Here is a 17,658-nt window from a genome sequence, read left to right as displayed (position 1 = left end):
CTCTAAGAGATGAAGGGGTTACTCTTACAGTTCTGGAGGGAAATGTATTAGGACTGGCCAGAGAGGGTGACAAAACAATACTGACTGCCTGACAAGGTCAAGAGGCCACAGTAGGAAAGTTGCAGGCCTAACACATCTGGGAAATTATAGGTATTATATGCAAATGTTAGAAGCGTCTCAGGTAAAATGGGGGAGCTGGAATGCTTAGTGTCAGAGGAGAACATAGACATTGTGGGCATTGGTGGGATGAAGTTATCAGTGGGATACAGTGATTCCTTAATATAAATTATCTTGGAAGGGTAAGGAAGGGAAGGGTTGGAGGCAGAGTGAGGTATACAGTCCAGTAAGACTGATAATATACGAGAAATAGATTCACTTACAGAAACGCTATTAGTGGAAATAGTGTGCCCAAAAAGAAGCTTAACTCTGGGGTTAGATCAAAGGTTAGAGGATGATTTAGAAACAGCAAAAGAATTAAGGAAAGCAGCTAGATGAAATAATTGTGTTGTAATAGATAATTTTAACTACCCACACATTGATTGAGTCAATATGTGTTCAAGTCAGGAGAAAGAGACTGGGTTTCTAGATACTCTCAATGACTGTGCCATGGAGCAGATGGCCACTGAACCTACCCGGGGGAAGCAATCCTAGACTTGGTCCTAAGTAATGCCCAAGACCTGGTGAGAGAGGTAAATGTGATAGCACCAGTTGGGAACAGTGACCATAATGTTATTAAGTTTAACATTTATGTAAATAGGGAGTTGCCAAAAGACCAACACAACCACATTTAACTTTAGAAGGGGTAACCTCTCAAATGTGGGGGCTTGTGAAGAAGAGACTGAAAGGAAAGGTAAGGAAAGTCGAATTCCTTCAGGAAACTTGAAGACTATTTAAAAGTACAATCCTAGAAGCTCAGATAAAATGTATACCACAGGTTAGGAAAGGTACAAATATTTCTAAAAAGTAAGAAGGATTCCTTTAAGTGGTGGAAGACTAGTCCAACTGAGGTAAATAAAAGAGAGCACAGGCTTTGGCAAATAAAATGCAAGTCGGTGATCAGACAGGCAAAAAGGGACTATGAGGAACATATTGCAAAAAGCATAAAAACTAATAATAAAAAAATTCTTCCAACATATTAGTAGCAGGAAACCAGCCAGGGAGGCAGTGGGACCCTTGGATGACCAAGGGGTAAAAAGATTACTAAAGGATGAAACAGAAGACAATCAACAGCCGAAGAGATTCAACCTCTAACCAGTGAGAGGGTGGGACCAATTGCCAACTGTACCTGAGTGAGAAAATTATCTTAACCCTTTCCCTCCCATTTCCTCCTGCATGCAGAGCTACAATATCCAACAAACTTCACATGAATTTAACACTGAATCATCACTGCCATCTCACCCAGCAATACTTGGAAGTTATAATTCTTTCATCCAGCTCTTTCACATTGTCCATAATGGAATATGTAAACCACCTTGAATTCATAGCACTGTACCAACTGATACCAGAACTGGGAATCTTTCACTTGCACAACTTTTGAGGCTGCAGTCAAGACTACTTTACAAGACCACCAATACCAAGTACAAAAATAATTCTGCCAAGAAGTACTGTACCATTTAGTATGATGTGTAAAAGCATTTCTACAGCTCTTTAGATCACTGATACAAGATATCAGTGGCTTTAAAGATTAGAGTAATGGGCTAATTATTGCGATTTGCAGATCAGAGGATTGCAGATCTCTCCCTCATTTTGATACCTGCAGGGAAGGAGGCAAAACCACTCTCTCTTTTCTGTCAGCAGCACTGCGCTGGTGTGGTGTGACAGAAAAGGCGATTTTACCTCACCCTCTGCAGCCTCACCACCTGCGCAGCTATTATTTCATGCAGGTTCTGTGACACCAAGAATAAGATTTCACAGGGTCAGAAAAAACTGCTGAGGAGAGAAGAACATGAGAAAGATTTGCAGCCATCACCAGCTTCTGCTGATGAATCACAGGATCCAACCCAAGTTCTTTAAGAATCAGCATAAGCAATATAAAATTCAGCTGTAGACTGTTTAAACCAGAGGTGTCAAACATATGACCCATAACTGCTGAGGAGAGAAGAACATGAGAAAGATTTGCAGCCATCACCAGCTTCTGCTGATGAATCACAGGATCCAACCCAAGTTCTTTAAGAATCAGCATAAGCAATATAAAATTCAGCTGTAGACTGTTTAAACCAGAGGTGTCAAACATATGACCCATGGGCCAGATCCAACCCATCCAGGGCTCTTATCCGGCCCACAAGCAACCAGGCATAACCTTTATTGCCAGATGACAGAAGTCGTGCATTATGTATACTGCCCCAATACTATGGAATAATGGGCTGTGGAAGTGGGAGGACTTTAAGGAAATATCAGGCCATTTGGGAGGGCGGCCAGCCCTGCCCCTTCAAGCCACGCGTGTGAGCCCCGTGGCCTTTCTCCATGCCAGGAGCCTTGATGCTGCAGTGCCAAACATGAGTGGCTTCCTATCCCAGCTGCCTGCAAACTCCCAGGGGTAGGGAGAGAGAAGCAGCTGCCTAGTCTGGTAAAAAAGAGGCAGGAACCACAGCCACTTAAAAGTTTTATTTTGCAGGGAGAGGAAGCGAGCTGCATGGCCAGGCCCCCCAAGCAGGTGGGCCGGGTGTCCCAAGGCTTGTGCAGGGCAATGCATGCCCCCACCCCATCCGCAGCCTCTTACTGCATGGCTGGAAGTGGAGGATGCACCTCGCCATCACCTCCACTGTTGCATCACATCATCACACTCACTGGAAAGGAGGCCGCGATCACACATTTGCCTCCCAACCAGGGGAAGGGACAGCCCTGGTGGAGCCCAGCCACGCTACACTGGACATACCTCCCTCACTCAGCCCAACTGGTCCTCTGCCACAAGAGGGAGGGAGGCTGGCTGCTCCACAGATGCCCTGGGAGGCTTCTCCAAGGCTGTATCTTGCACTTCTCCCCAGGCAGCAAGGTTCACCAACTGGAGCCCAGCATCCCAACTAGGGAGGCCAACTCCACTGGGAACTTCCAGGAGATTTGGGAGAGGGAGACTAATGCAAGGGAGTCCACTCTCCAAAGTAGCCATTTCCTCCAGGGTAATGCTCTGTATTCTTGGGGCTTGGAGAGCAACAGTTGGAGGGCTTCTGGAGTCCTGGCCCCACTGGTGGACCTCCTGAGGGCACCTGGGCTTCGGCCACTGTGTGACACAGAGTGTTGGACAGGATAGGCCATTGGCCTGATTCAACATGGCTTCTCTTATGTTCTAACCCAGTGTGCTGCAGCACTTAAAAAGGCAAATACTTAAATTAGAGATGATTAGGAAAGGGATTGAGAACAAAATGCCTGATATTGTAACGCCCCTGATCATTTGAAATATTATGTAGTCTCAGAGGAACTGATTGGCCACTGCGTGAGACAGGCAGGACTAGATGGACCACTGGTCTGACTCAGGGCTCTGCTTATGCTCCTATGTTTAAAGCATGTTTTTACTTTGAGTAAAAATAATATAATTAATTGGGTTTGTACCTACCTTTTATTTTTCCTTCATGTTCAGCTTTATTATTTACTTCATTTATACCCTTGCCTTTTCTCACAATAGCAATCCAAAGCAGCTTACATCAGTATCCTCTTCTCCACATTATCCTCACAGCAATCACTGGCCCTGTGAGCTTCCATAGCAAGATGTGGAACTGAACCTGGGTTTTCCATACCCTAGTCTGAATCACTAACCACTATACCACACTGTTTTTTGTTGGATGACTGCGGGTGAACAGCAGCAGCCAGTCCTCAGTAAGTTATGAAAGTCATGTGGTAGCAAGGAGTCCAGGGGTTGCTGCCAGGCCTGGCCCCATAAGTCACCCTTAAAGGTTCAAACAGCCCCGCTTTTTACTGACAGAAACCAAGGTTTGAAGGCTGGTAATACTGTGCTGTTGTCTAGCAACAGCCACAGAGGGTATTAATTTCTTAAAGCTACAGGTGCTGCGTCTTTTATTTGGGGGGATTAACCCCACCAGTATATCTTTAAAAATATTTCTGGCTTTTGTGCAAACCTGCCATATTTTTCAGGTTTGTGTCTTGCCTGCTTATGGCACCAGTCTCCACATTTAAGTATCCACAGATCTGACCATGTTGAGCATTAGATAGATGTTCAAATCTGCACTTTCAACAAGTCGTTTTTCTTGTCCAAACCTTAACCTTTGCAGCTCACTTTTATGTTCTTCTTGCAAATTTGCAGATGCATGTTCTTCTTGCAAATTTGCAGATGCATCTGGTTAGCCGTTGATCAACAGAATATGCCCTTTCAGGACAATGACGATTTTAAGAACTCATGAATTGGACTGCCAAGCTGTTATGAAGCTATTACCAAGAGAAAGCACCGGCAGACATTGGAAACTTGCAAGTACCAACCAAATGAACATTACCAGGCTGGGCTATGGACAGCAATATTCAAATCCAGACTAGGAATGAGAGGTTTGCCACTTACAGTCTCTACTGTCTATGGCTAGAATTCATTAGACAGATACTTCTATGCTGACCAGCAATAACAGAAAGGACAGGTTACTGGTATTCTCTACAGGCCACACTAATCTAGAGACTTTGTACTTTCTAGCAAATGGAGGTGTCAAAATTAGGCTCTCCTGATCTCTTCTGTACCTCAAGAGGGCTCCAGGTTTCCCAAAGTCTTAAATGGTTAAACTACAGGTTAAGACCCAGACTCTGTCCATGGGTTCCTAGTTCGTATTTCAGGCTCTTGCCTTGTTTGGTAGCTGCAAAGGAAAGCCTAGCTTTTCAAAATCTATGTTTACAGAAAACCTGAATAATCCTCTCCCCACATCTGAGGTGAATTTTTCACAGAAATAACTTGCATATAAGTAGATCTATCATAAAATGTAGCTAGCGGATTTCTTTCCACAGCCGATAAGGTCAAGTACTGCAGAGACAACAATGCACATCCAGAATAAATACAATCTGAACACATACTGTGTACTCCTCCCCACCCGTATATCCAGTTTGGTAGTTTGTGGTCTCCAATGAAAGCAGTTTTAAAAATTCCCAGAGACAAATGAGTTATGTTTTATATAAATACCGTATTTTTTGGACCATAAGACTCACTTTTTCTTCCAAAAAAAGTGGGAGGAAAAGTGAGTGCGTCTTATGGACCGAAGGTTCAGAATATTTTTTCCCCTGTTTTCCTCCTTTAAAAACTAGGTGCGTCTTAAGGTCAGGTGCGTCTTATGGTCCGAAAAATACGGTAATTGTTTTCACTGTAATTCAAAAGGATCCATGGACTGCTATTCTTTGCGTATCAGTCACAAGTTTTAGGGACATGAAGCAGTGATACTTAGGCTTAAATTGAGCATATCACCTCAATTAGGTTTTCCGGAATAAAATATTTTCCCTATTTCAAGGTAAGATTAGCAATTACACAGTTTGGGAAGAACAAACCATCAGCAGACAAAAGCTTATACAGTTGCAATTCAAATGCTCTTTTAAATACTGCTGGTGACAGCAACGTTGGTACACTGATCCCTATTGTACTCAGACAAGTTATATAGATCAGTTGATGCTACTGGTTCAGCTCTGCAACAAAGAGGTGAAACAAACAAGTGCTGGCACTTTGCCACTTATTCGAATGATGGGTCCACTTTAAGAAACTGTACTGCAATTGGTTTGTATATGGTTAGATCCTGCATGGCAGGTTGCCTTGTAGAGAAACCTAGGACTCCACTGAAGCTATTGAGCTGTGTCCATGTTATTTTGGAAATCGGGGTAAGACATTTTTTTCTAAGTTTTTCAACTGATATATATATTATACAATCAATCTTGTCTTTCTATGTATATTTATAATTGCTTCACAGTTCCGTTTTGCCAGCCGCTGTTGAAGATCACTGAAACATCTTGATTTATACCTGGGAGAGGCATCCAGCTGTTATTTTTTCCACCGTGGGAGTCTTCTGCTGCAGTTATTTTCTGTTTGGAGGTCTATGGACACTATCTATGTATGGAATTACAGAAGAGCCTACTGTTGGTTTTGAAAAATGTTCTTTTTGTAAACTATGTTTAATTGTTATGAGCAATCTGTTGGATCAATGTCTATGCACTCTATTGGGTTGTGACCACTAACCTTTCTTTGTATTTCAACGAATGCAATATACAGTTTGGAGCACATATAGCTGTGAATTGTAGATGGTCTTCCCTTGGTGGGTATTGTTTGTGGCTATACTTATTAGAATGAAGCCATAAGTTACATCAACTGTATGCTTATTCCGTAACGAACCATACTAGAGATTTTAATATTGGAAAGAAGAAATATCTGAAGTACTAAAGCATCAGAGTTTTTTCTATTGCTTTTCTCCGCCTCCTACTTCCCAAGCTGTATATGCACAATGTCTTAGTAACAGCATAAATATAAAGAGAAAAGGCAAACTACACAGAAATTCACATATGTTATTGCACTTTATAATAAAATTTCCAAAGAACAATGAAAAATGTAATTCAGATTCAGCCATAAAACCATTTAAGGAAGGAGAACTTGTATTTTAAGAAGGACATACAGATCTGAGCCAATCAAGTCCTAGTAATATCAGTGAGACAACTTTCTGAAATCCAGATATGAGGTTTGATGAGTACACCAGTTTCTCAAGGTATGCACATACCCACTTGCTTCTGTTTTGCTTTAAAAATATTATAGGAGAGTTGTACTGATAAAGACAACCATGCCGAATCAGACCAACAGTCCTTTGAGTCTGGAATTGTCTTCCAAACATTCTTTTTGTGGTCTCTGGGAAATTAACAAGACAGACCTAAAGCCCCCCCACACACACACACACACACATTTCTGGCAGTCTGTCTCCAAATAGAAGTTTTGCTGTTATAGCTAACAGCTGTGAGAAATCTTCTGTAAATTCAAATGGTTTTTAAAGTAATTTAAATTAAAATCTATTACTATGTCTTGTGGGAGCAAGTTCCCAAGTTAATTGCATACTACATGAAGATGTCATTGTGTGTCCTAAACAAAATGCACTGGATTCCATGCCTCCTTTCCATTGGCAAAAGGCAGCTTCTCCCAGGCATATAAGATGCACTGGCAGCTTTGGCCATTTCCTCATCCTCACTGTAGCCATTCATTCTGCATAGTTTAGTCCACATAGGTGGCTGATGGGAGAAACGGGGGAAATATGTATTCTGTGCCAGCACATTCTGCTGGTGCGACATAGGATACAACCCACTGTCAATAACGGGTGTGAGAATCTATTCAGCCATTAAGGACATTCTTAAATGCACTTGTAGAGAACAAGAAAAGGGCTCAGCTCCTATTTCAATGGACAACCTTCACTACTACTTAATGTGAACATCCTTACTATACAGAGCAAGGGAGAAAATCATTTGCACTCCTTAAAAGAATTGCAAAAGTACAACCCTATACACCAGCTGTTAAGAAGCAAAAATATTCTACTAATCTTAAATTTAATCTTAAAAACACAAAACTAAAGTCAGTTTTATGTGGTGATTTCAGATGTTTAAAGAATTACTGTTAAATGCCTTTAAAATCCTTTACTAACATTCTTCAAATACAGCACCATTTTTCAAGCTGTTCTTTTGACATGTAGCTTTGATGATGAGTAAATGTGACACAAATAGAATTGTACTTGCCTCAAAACACATTCAGTCACCACAGAAGTGAGCTTCATGACAGCAAAATCTGTATACCTGCCAGGCTACTAAAGAGAACATCCCATTAAACATAATAATGGGAAACATTTGTCTGTAAGAATACATTTGAAGTTTGGATTAAACACCACACCTAGGCAGGGTTTTCCTCAAAGGTATTATGCAGCATAGCCATTCTATTCTCTCCTAAATGTTTGCCAAATTAAGAGTAAACCATTTATCACCATAATTTAAGCAAACATAATGTGACATCACACTACATTTCTAAATTCAGTCTAGTTCTATTTGAGACATTAACCTTGAGTAGTAGCCCTTAGATCATGTGTGTCAAACATGTGGCCCGAGGGCCGAATCAGGCCCCCTGTCTTCTGCTGCTTCTTCCAGTTCTGCTGCTGCGTCATTGTAGGTTTGCACCTTACAGATACACACCGGAACAGCATACTCAAGATTGCAACAGAACTGACATTTTGATGCAATAATTCAGAGCAAGAGGTGTCAGTTACCAGACTCTGTTAAATAAACAAAATATTGCAAGCATGTTTTTATTTGTGTTTGTGTCCTTTATAAAGTTTATATCTCCAATACCTGGCATTACATTTTATGACACACATTTTATGACTCTGTTAAGTGACAAGAACTGCATGTTTCTTCCTTTAAGAAAACTATAGTTGCCTATACAAACCTTGATAATGTAAGCCCAAGGACAAGCTATTTTGGCAACAACTTTCATACGTAGACTCAGGCAGGCGACAAACATATTAGTGGGCAATTTCATAGGGCACTCATTGTATCCTATAGTTAAAAGTATTTCAGTCTGCACAAGTGAAAAATGGCTAGCCTACTCCTCTTATTGTCCTGATATACTGCCAGTTTTCTCCAGGCAAGGAAGTTGCCACATGAAAAAAGTTCAAACGTTTTATCACCTTCTGTAATCTGCAGCAGGAGAAATTCTGCCACATGATTTCTCTGAGCATATAAATAAAAAGCTCATTTTAGTATCAGTGAGCACACAAAAAGATTATACTGATATGTTGCTACTCAAAAAACAATGAAGGAAGGAAAAAGAGGGCTGGCATTTACCAGCAGTAAATGGGAATAACATTTTACAAGGATTCATCATATAAGTTCAAGCTTAGAAACCACAGTATTTATATCATGAAAAATGAATCATATACATTCAATGTATTACATCCGCCATTTAGTTTATAGGTGTGCCTAGTAGAAACTGAAGTGAAACCAAAAGCTACCATTGTAAAGAACTAAGACACTTCTGTATCTGTTACTTGCATAGTGCGACCATGTCTCCCCTTCTAGCTCTAGTATATTCTTCGTGCTATTAGATCACCATGGAACAATGAAAGTTCTCGCTTACATTCCACTGTCACAATGTTTGTGAACAATGATAAAAAATAATAAAATCTGACTGGATATAGACCTGAAAAACACAAAGAGTTATGGGAGTGGCTGATGCACAAATATATAATTGCATCTGAATTTGATTGACAGGTGCAATAGTTAGATAAGCTCATTTAAGCTGCAAATCAGTAAGAACTGTTTACAATGCATTTCCTAGTTCCCTAGTAGAAAGCAAGTTGGCCACCATATCCCTCATATGACAGAGTGGAAACATTCTCTATATCTCTATATCAGTGCAAAGGGAAACACAGGCCTGCAGCCAAGCAATGAGACAACACCTTATAATAAAATTGAGTTGACAAATACTGGAAAAAAGAGCACAGATCACTACTTTGTTCTAATTACGTATTTTTGAAAAATCACTCTCAAATTTGCTACAATACCTCAAAACATGTACAACTTAATTTCCTGAAAATATGACCAAAGACTGAACACACTATTAAATTTTTATTCTTCCCTTTTTCAAGGTGGTTTCCCTAGAAGAAGAGGAGACTGGATTTATACCCCGCCCTTCACTTGGGAGTCTCAGAGCGGCTTACAAACTCCTTTCTCTTCCCCTCCCCACAACAGACATCCTGTGAGGTAGGTGGGACTGAGAGAGCTCTTTCAAGAACTGCCCTTTCAAGGACAGCTCTTGTCAGAACTATGGCTTGCCCAAGGTCATTCAGCAGACGCAAGTGGAGGAGTGGGGAATCAGACCTGGTTCTCCCAGATTAGAGTCTGTGCACTTAACCACTACACCAAACCAGCTACTTGATACCCACAAATTTAGGCTAACGGAGAAATATTAACTGATCCAAAGTAACTCACAGAGCAATCCTATGCACACTTACTTAGAAGTAAGTCCCATGACCATAATGTAACTTACGTATAAGTAAACAGTCATAAGATTGCACTGCCAATGAACTTTAGGGCAGAGCTAGATGTGAACCAAAAACTTCCCAATCCTATTTATTTTTTGCATTTATATCCCGCCCATCCCGTAAACAGGCTCAGGGCGGGTCACAGCATTTCAATAAATACAATAAAATGTAAAACACATTAAAACATATAAACACAGTAGTCATACTTGCCATAGGGAAAATCTGTCCCATTGATGTAACTAAGTATGGCCGGTTATCAGTGGGTGGGAGACCGCAACCCCGGGGGGGGGGACATATGTGGACACCCACTGCCTCAGCCAAAGGCCTGATGCAACAGCTCCATCTTGCAGGCCCTGCGGAATTGAAGATGATCCCGCAGGGCCCTGATCTCAATAGGGAACATGTTCCACCAGGTAGGGGCCAGGGCGGAAGAGGCCCTGGCCGAGGCTTGGCGGACATCCTTTGGGCCAGGGATCACCAGGAGATGTTGACTCGCAGAGCATAACGCTCTCCAAGGCGTATATGGGAAGAGGCGGTCCCTTAGGTATGTTGGCCCCAGGCCATATAAGGCTTTGAAGGTGATTACCAACACCTTGAAATGAATCTGGTACTCAACTGGCAGCTAATGCAGCTGACAGAGCACATGCTGTACAAGAGCCTGCACAGACATCAACGTCAGCAAACGCGCATTTTGTACCAGCTGTAATTTCCAGATCAGCTTCAAGGGTAAGCCTCTGTAGAGCAAGTTGCAGTAATCAAGCCTGGAAGTGGCCATTGCATGGGTCACCATAGCTAAGTCCTGGGGGGCGAGATAGGGCTTCAATAGCCTGATCTGCTTAAGATGGAAAAATGCAGATCTGGCGACTGCAGCAACCTGGGCCTCCATAGGTAAGGAGGTATCCAGTGTTACTCCCAGGCTCTTCACCGACTGAGCCGACACCAGAGGTGTCCCTTCCAGTGTGGGAAGCCTGGTGCCCACCTCCAACCCCCCCCATGACCCAGGTACAGGACCTCCATCTTCGATGGATTTAACTTCAATTGAATCTGCCACAACCATCCAGCCACAGCATCCAAGGTTTCCCTTGCTCGAAAGCCAGTCAAATCCGACTCTTGGGATGTGGTGCTCATCTCCGTTTCCAAACCGAAGAGCCAGTGCTGTCCAGAGACATTTCCATGGTCATGTGGCCAGCACGACTAGACACCAAGGCACATGGAACGCTGTTATCTTCCCACCAAAGTGGTACCTATTTATCTACTAGCAATTTCTTGCTTTTGAACTGCTAGGATGGCAGGAGCTGGGGCCAGAGACAGGAGCTCGCTCCGTCTTGCGGCACTCAGGTCTCGAACTGCTGAACTACCGCCCTCCGGTCTGCAGTTCAGCATCTTAACCACTCAGCCAGATTTACAGGAACGGAGGATGGATGACCGTCCATTAACAGATAAAGCTGAATGTCATCGGCATACTGATGGCAACCCAGCCCATAACTCCAGACTAACTGGGCGAGGGGGCGCATATAGATGTTAAATAGCATTGGCGAGAGGATGGCCCCCTGTGGCACTCCACATTCTAGTGAGTACCGCTGGGAGACCCTCTCGCCCAGTGCCACTTTCTGTCCCTGACCATGGAGAAAGGAGGAAAACCATTTCAAGGCAGTCCCCCTGGACTCCTATGTCCTAATCACATCATGCTGTCATGTAAGTTAAAGTCCTTATCAGACAATCACAACATCGTTTAATTCAAAGAGACAAAGCCTTGTAGTGTAAAAATCAGAAAGCTAAGTTTCTCAGAATGCTGGCATGGTACATCATCTGTACTGTGGTTTTCAAACGTCCCACTTTTAGGAAACACTTTTCATTGACCTGTCTGCTGAAGAATCCTTGAACACCTAACATAAATTCCAGTGCATTACAGAATGTGCAGAATCCCAGGCAGGCCTCTGGGCCTTTCTGTTGATACACACAAATGGAGAGGACACTTCAGAATAAAACACAGCAGTTCCTAACTCTGCAGAATGTTGAGGTAAACTGGTCCAATGTACGGCACTAATAGTCTTTTCACTGAGAAAACCCAGCATTTCCTACACACAAAACTTGAAGGCTACTCATCTCTGTTTCACCAGTAGATTAACTACCTCTTTGCTTTACAGAACACTCTGTGGATAACAACCACCACCCTGGATAGCCCAGGATAGCCCAATCTTTTCTGATTTCAGAAGCTAAGCATGGCCAGTCCTGGTTAGTATTTGGACAGGCAACCACCAAGGACATCCAGGGTCACTATGCAGAGACAGGCAATGGTAAACCACCTCTGAATATCTCTTGCCCTGAAAACCCAACAGGGTCATCACCATAAGCGGGCTGTGACTTCACAGCACTTTCCACCACTACTTGGTAACAATATTTGGGTATTATTTGAATAATTTCATTAATGCAAAACCAAATGTCAGAGAAAATGTGTGTAACACTCACCAAAGCAAGAAACATCTCTACACAGGAATAAGAAGAATGGGTGCTTGGTTACTTCAACATGCATCCCACCTTCTAATGTCATGACTTCAAGACACTCACCAGGAATAAGATGCCCAGTAAAGTCTTCCTATTGTAGAAAGAGAACACAGCCTTAACTCCTCTAGAAGCAAATCAGAAATCTTGAATTTGTAACTGTCTCAGGAAAAACAGCAACCATTGCCAGCATGTAACCTTACTCTAATTGCCAGGATCACCACCTGCCTGCCTGCCTTCTTGAGCAAGCTTAAAAGGTAAACGTTCCCTTGCTCGAAAGCCAGTCAAATCCGACTCTAGGGTTGCGGTGGTCATCTCTGTGTCAAAGCCAAAGAGCCAGGGCTGTCCGAAGACATTTCCGTGGTCATGTGGCCGGCATGACTAAACACCAAGGCGCACAGAACGCTGTTACCTTCCCACTGAAGTGGTACCTATTTATCTACTTGCAATTTCTTGCTTTCGAACTGTTAGGTTGGCAGGAGCTGGAACTAGAGACGGGAGCTCACTCCATCATGCGGCACACTCGGGTCTCAAACTGCTGAACTACCGACCTTCCACAGCCTGCAGTTCAGCGTCTTAACCACTTGAGCCACCGCAGCCTTAAATCAAATTTACAAACTCTGACACCAAACCACTGAAACAATATCCTAGTGTGTCAAATTAGACATGTACTCACTATTAAAATGTAACTTGGGATGGGATCTATATGCCAGAAAACAGAGCACATAAGTGAGGTGGGGCTAAACCTTTCCCCCTCCTTCACCTTACCTTTCTGCTCTGTGTTTGATGCATATACTCCCAGCCTTGTTCTAAACCGAAGTGAATCAGAAGATGAGGATCCGTACATACCGTACTTTAAAAAAACACCTCTAACCCCACCTTTACAAATGTATGAGTCAACATCTAAATACAACTGGATGACTCAACACATCTAGCTTGACCCTAAATGGAACAACCATTTTTTCATTAATTCCTTCAATTATAGGACACTGTGAAAAAGCACACTTTCTCATCAGCCTTTTCCCAACCAGTTCTATCTTAGAGGCATCCAACCCACACACAATTCTACATGACGATTACCAAAATGCTCAGATAACACTGTGATCTGTCACCTTCACTGAGGCATTTTCCAATTAGCCTGTCCTCATGAAAAACACCACTCTCACCCTTCATGGTCATCCCCTGCCCTACTTGCAGCAAGTAACTGCATGCTACTTGCCCCCCATTTCTTCCCCAACATAAGAACAGCCCTGCTGGATCAGACCAGTGGTCCATCTAGTCCAGCATCCTGTCTCACGCAGTGGCCAACCAAGTTCCTCTAGAGAGCCAACAACAGGGCACAGAGACTGATACCTTCCTCTGATGTTGCCACTGAGAGACCTACCCTCCATGAATGTTCCCTTTTAAATGTGTCTATTCCTGTAGCCCTTACTACATCCCATGGCAGGAAATTTCACATTTTAATCACTCTCTGTGCCATTACTACATCCCCTGGCAGGAAATTTCACATTTGAATCACTCTCTGTTCAAAGTAGCATTTCCTTGGATGCCCTCGAGTTCTAGTATTTTGGGAGAGGGAGAAAAAATTATCTTTGTCAACTCTCTCCACCCCATGCATAATTTTATAAATCTCTGTCATATCTCCCCTTAATCATCTCTTTTTCTAAACAGAGAAGTCCCAGACTCTTCAGCCTTTCCTCATAGGGAAAGTGCTCCAGCCCCCTAATCATCTTGGTTGCCCTCCTCTGTTCCTTTTTCCAGCTCTGGGATGTCATTTTTGAGACATAGTGACCAGAACTGTACACAGTATTCCAAAACAGGTCACACCACAGATCTATACAAGGCCATTAAAATCAGCTGTTTTATGTTCAGTCTCTTTCCTAACATATAGTTTGCCTTTTTCACTGCTGTAGAACACTGGGTTGACACTTTCACTGAGCTATCCACTATGACCCCAAGATCTTTCTTCCTTCTCTGTCTCAGCAAGTTCAGACCCCATCAGCCTACACTTCAAGCTGGGATTCTTTGTCCCAGTGTACATCACCTCACATTTACCAACACTGAACTGCTTTTGCCACATTGTCACACACCCACTCACTCAATTTGTAGAGACCCTCTTGGAGCTCTCCACAGTAAGCCTTAGTTTTCACCATTCTGAAGAATTCTGTGTCATCTGCAAACTTGGCCACTACACTACTCACCTCTAGTTACAGATCATCAAGTACTACAGTAGTATGCTTTAATCTACTTCACAAACCCCTGTCAAACTGCCTGCTCCAAAGGTGTCATGAATAAACTAATCACACCCACCAACTAGTTTACTCATCCATTCCTTAAATCAACAAAGAACATGTATGTGCTAAATGTTTACCTGAGAAAGAACCTCTACCTTCTTTCCTATTACAGGAGTAGAAATGCTGCAATCATATCTTTACATTAAAACGAACTATAACACTGGAGAGGGGGAGTAGAAATCCTCATGTATGGCATGATGCGCCAGCCTAAGCGCATTTTAAAGGCATCTGAGAGTCCAATTCAATCCCCACAGAGTACCTACATGCAAGTTATGTTAATCTCTTCTAACCTACACAGCAGGCCACAGGAAACATCCTGAAAAGAGTGAAATGAAATGACATGCAAAGCAACACATTACCTGTAGGAAGAAGAAAGAAAAGAGTAATGCTTCCAACAGCGCAAACTTAATGTATTATACCAGCAAGTGCAATAATGCCCCAAACTCAATGTAGCAGCACTTTCCACCATCAAACACATACTTGAATTTGAATCAATGAATTTAGGATGCTGTTAACTGAACTATTAGGACTTGTCCGTATAATGTATAAGGCCTGCCCAAATATCCAAACACACACAAGTCATCTTAGAATTTCTCTTGGGTAGATTACTCAAATGTAATGCCACTGAAATCAATAGATTTGGACTAGAGTAGTGGTGGCGAACCTATGGCACGAGTGCCAGAGGTGGCACTCAGAGCCCTCTCTGTGGGCACGCATGCCATCACCCCAGCCAGGCCCAGACCATCATTAAAGTGTCGAATTCTCTGCCAAAGAATTTTAAGTAAATGAAAGCATTTGGGATTGCTTTCCTTACTTTGTTTGGATCATCTTAAGTTAATGTATGAGTTGTTTTTTCTAAAGTAAAACCTCAGTATTCAGGTTAAATTGCCATGTTGGCACTATGCGATAAATAAGTGGGTTTTGGGTCGCAGTTTGGGCACTCGGTCTCTAAAAGGTTCTCCATCACTGGACTAGAGTCACACTCTGCATAAGATAGCACTGTAACGACAACATCTGATGAAGTGCACTCCAACGCACTAAATCCTACCCTGGACTAGGCTGTTCGGCTTTAAAACGCCTTAACCGCTTTGCCTGCTGCATGACCCAGCCAACAGCCTCCCCGTCCCTAAATGCCCCCACCGCGCCCAGCACACGACGCCTCGCCCGTCCCAGGCCTCTCCTTCGAGGAACCGGGCTTGCCAGCCACTTCCTCTCGCTCCTCTCAGAAGCCCTCACCTTTCGCCTGCCCACCTGAACCGATCCCAGGCAGCTCCTCCCACCCGCGAGAGCGCCCCACATCCCCCTGCCTGCACAGTCCGTCCAGCCAGCCCCGAAACAGGTGCGCCCCCGCCGCCCCCCACAACCGCCCCCAAGTCCGACCACCCGCCGAGGGCCGCCCCCAGAATGACCCGAACAGAAAAAAGGGAGACTGTGCCTCTTCCCACCTGCCCGGGGAAAGGACCCCCCGTCTTCGTCGTCTCCTCCTCCTCCTCGCGATGGACCCCATGATCCCTCCCTCACCTAGCCGCCAGCCTCCCTCAGGCGTCCCCGCCCCGCTGGCCCGACTCACCGGGACGGAGCTGGAAGCTGCCGTCGGCGCGGTTACACCAGAGCGCCCGCTCGCCCTGCTGGAGGATGTAGTGGTCCTTGGCTTGGAAGAGCTCCATGCTGGGGCCAGGGAGAAGAGGGGGCGGCGGGGGAAGGAGAGAGGACCGCGCCTCAGCCGGCCTCGGAGAAGGGACGCTGCGCGCTCCCCGCAGCGGCAGCGCCGCCGCTGAACCTCTCACAGGCGCCGACTGCTACTGCCGCTGTTGCCGCTTCTGGGAGAGTGGCGGGGACGCGCACGAGCAGCGCGCCGCCTCTGCCCACCTTTCCTCTCCTTCCCTCCCTGCCTCTATTGACTCTACCGCCGCTCCTTGTTGGTGCTTCGGCCGAGCCGGCGGGTTCCGGCACGCAAACCACCGGCCACGTGACTTCATCCGCCCGGCCTTCTGGTTTTTTTTTAAAGTGATAGCGTACCTCTGGAGGCCTGCCTTCACAAGTGCGAGCGGCGGAGGGGTAACGTAGAGGAGGTCAGGCGGAGGGAGTAGAAGTTTCAACGTCTTCGTGCACTCGTGACCATAGCCCACCAATCATCCCCCCTCCCCGGTATTATTAGGCTCTTCGGCTTGCTCTTGTCTGGAGCTCTTTGGCGACGCTTTTCGTGGCCATACTCTAGGAAAGAGTCAGAACTGGAAACACACAGCGTCAGTCCGAGGACCTTAACGCATGCCCACAAGACACGTCCCCATTAAGAAGGCAATGCAGAATGTTCTTTATGGCCAGGACAGGGGCAGGTATTTCAAAAGCAAGCCTCTTCTTTTGATTGTGGGGTGCACGTCGAACCCGTTAAAGACAATGCCGATTGCTTTCCCTCTGTGGGTAGGGTTGCCAGCTCCACCTTTGGGAATACCTGGGGATTTGACGTTGGAGCCTGGAAGAGTGGGGTTTAGGGAGGGGAATAACGCCATGCAGTCCACTTTCCAAAGCAGCCATTGTCTCAAGCAGAGGGGGAATCAACGTTTTAAATTTAAAAGTCGTCTGGAGATGAGTTGTAATGCCAGGGGATCTCCAGCCCCACCTGGAGGTTGGCGACTGAGAAGAATACTTATGTATCAGATGTCATTGGGATAGGTGTGCTAGAAGCAACAGAGACACACACACAACAGCCTTATAGCACATTGAAGACTGAAAATTATTAAGGAATAAACAGAGACAGTGTAGTATAGCAGTCAGAGTACTGGTAGGGTTACTTAGAGGCACCCACAGCCTCCTAGACAAAGATCCCCTCTGCATTCACACCATCCAGGCTCAATCAGAACAGTTTATCAGAACAAATCACATGACTTGCC

General features: G+C 44.3%; 1 protein-coding gene across 1 annotated transcript in view; it reads right to left on the bottom strand.

The window, feature by feature from the left end:
- Positions 1-16,649, bottom strand: part of INPP5F (inositol polyphosphate-5-phosphatase F) — a 65,738-nt gene extending 49,089 nt beyond the window's left edge. The window contains exon 1 of the mRNA XM_015406918.1: positions 16,338-16,649. Within this exon, the coding sequence (XP_015262404.1) occupies positions 16,338-16,434 (97 nt within the window). The 5' untranslated portion in view covers positions 16,435-16,649. The remainder of the gene's footprint in view (positions 1-16,337) is intronic.
- Positions 16,650-17,658: the final 1,009 nt, after the last annotated feature.

Source organism: Gekko japonicus, unplaced genomic scaffold, assembly GCF_001447785.1.
Source record: "Gekko japonicus isolate JY-2015 unplaced genomic scaffold, Gekko_japonicus_V1.1 scaffold1288, whole genome shotgun sequence".
Classification (NCBI taxonomy): domain Eukaryota; kingdom Metazoa; phylum Chordata; class Lepidosauria; order Squamata; family Gekkonidae; genus Gekko; species Gekko japonicus.
Note: the sequence above shows the minus strand (reverse complement) of the source record. Positions and strands in the feature narration are given on the sequence as shown.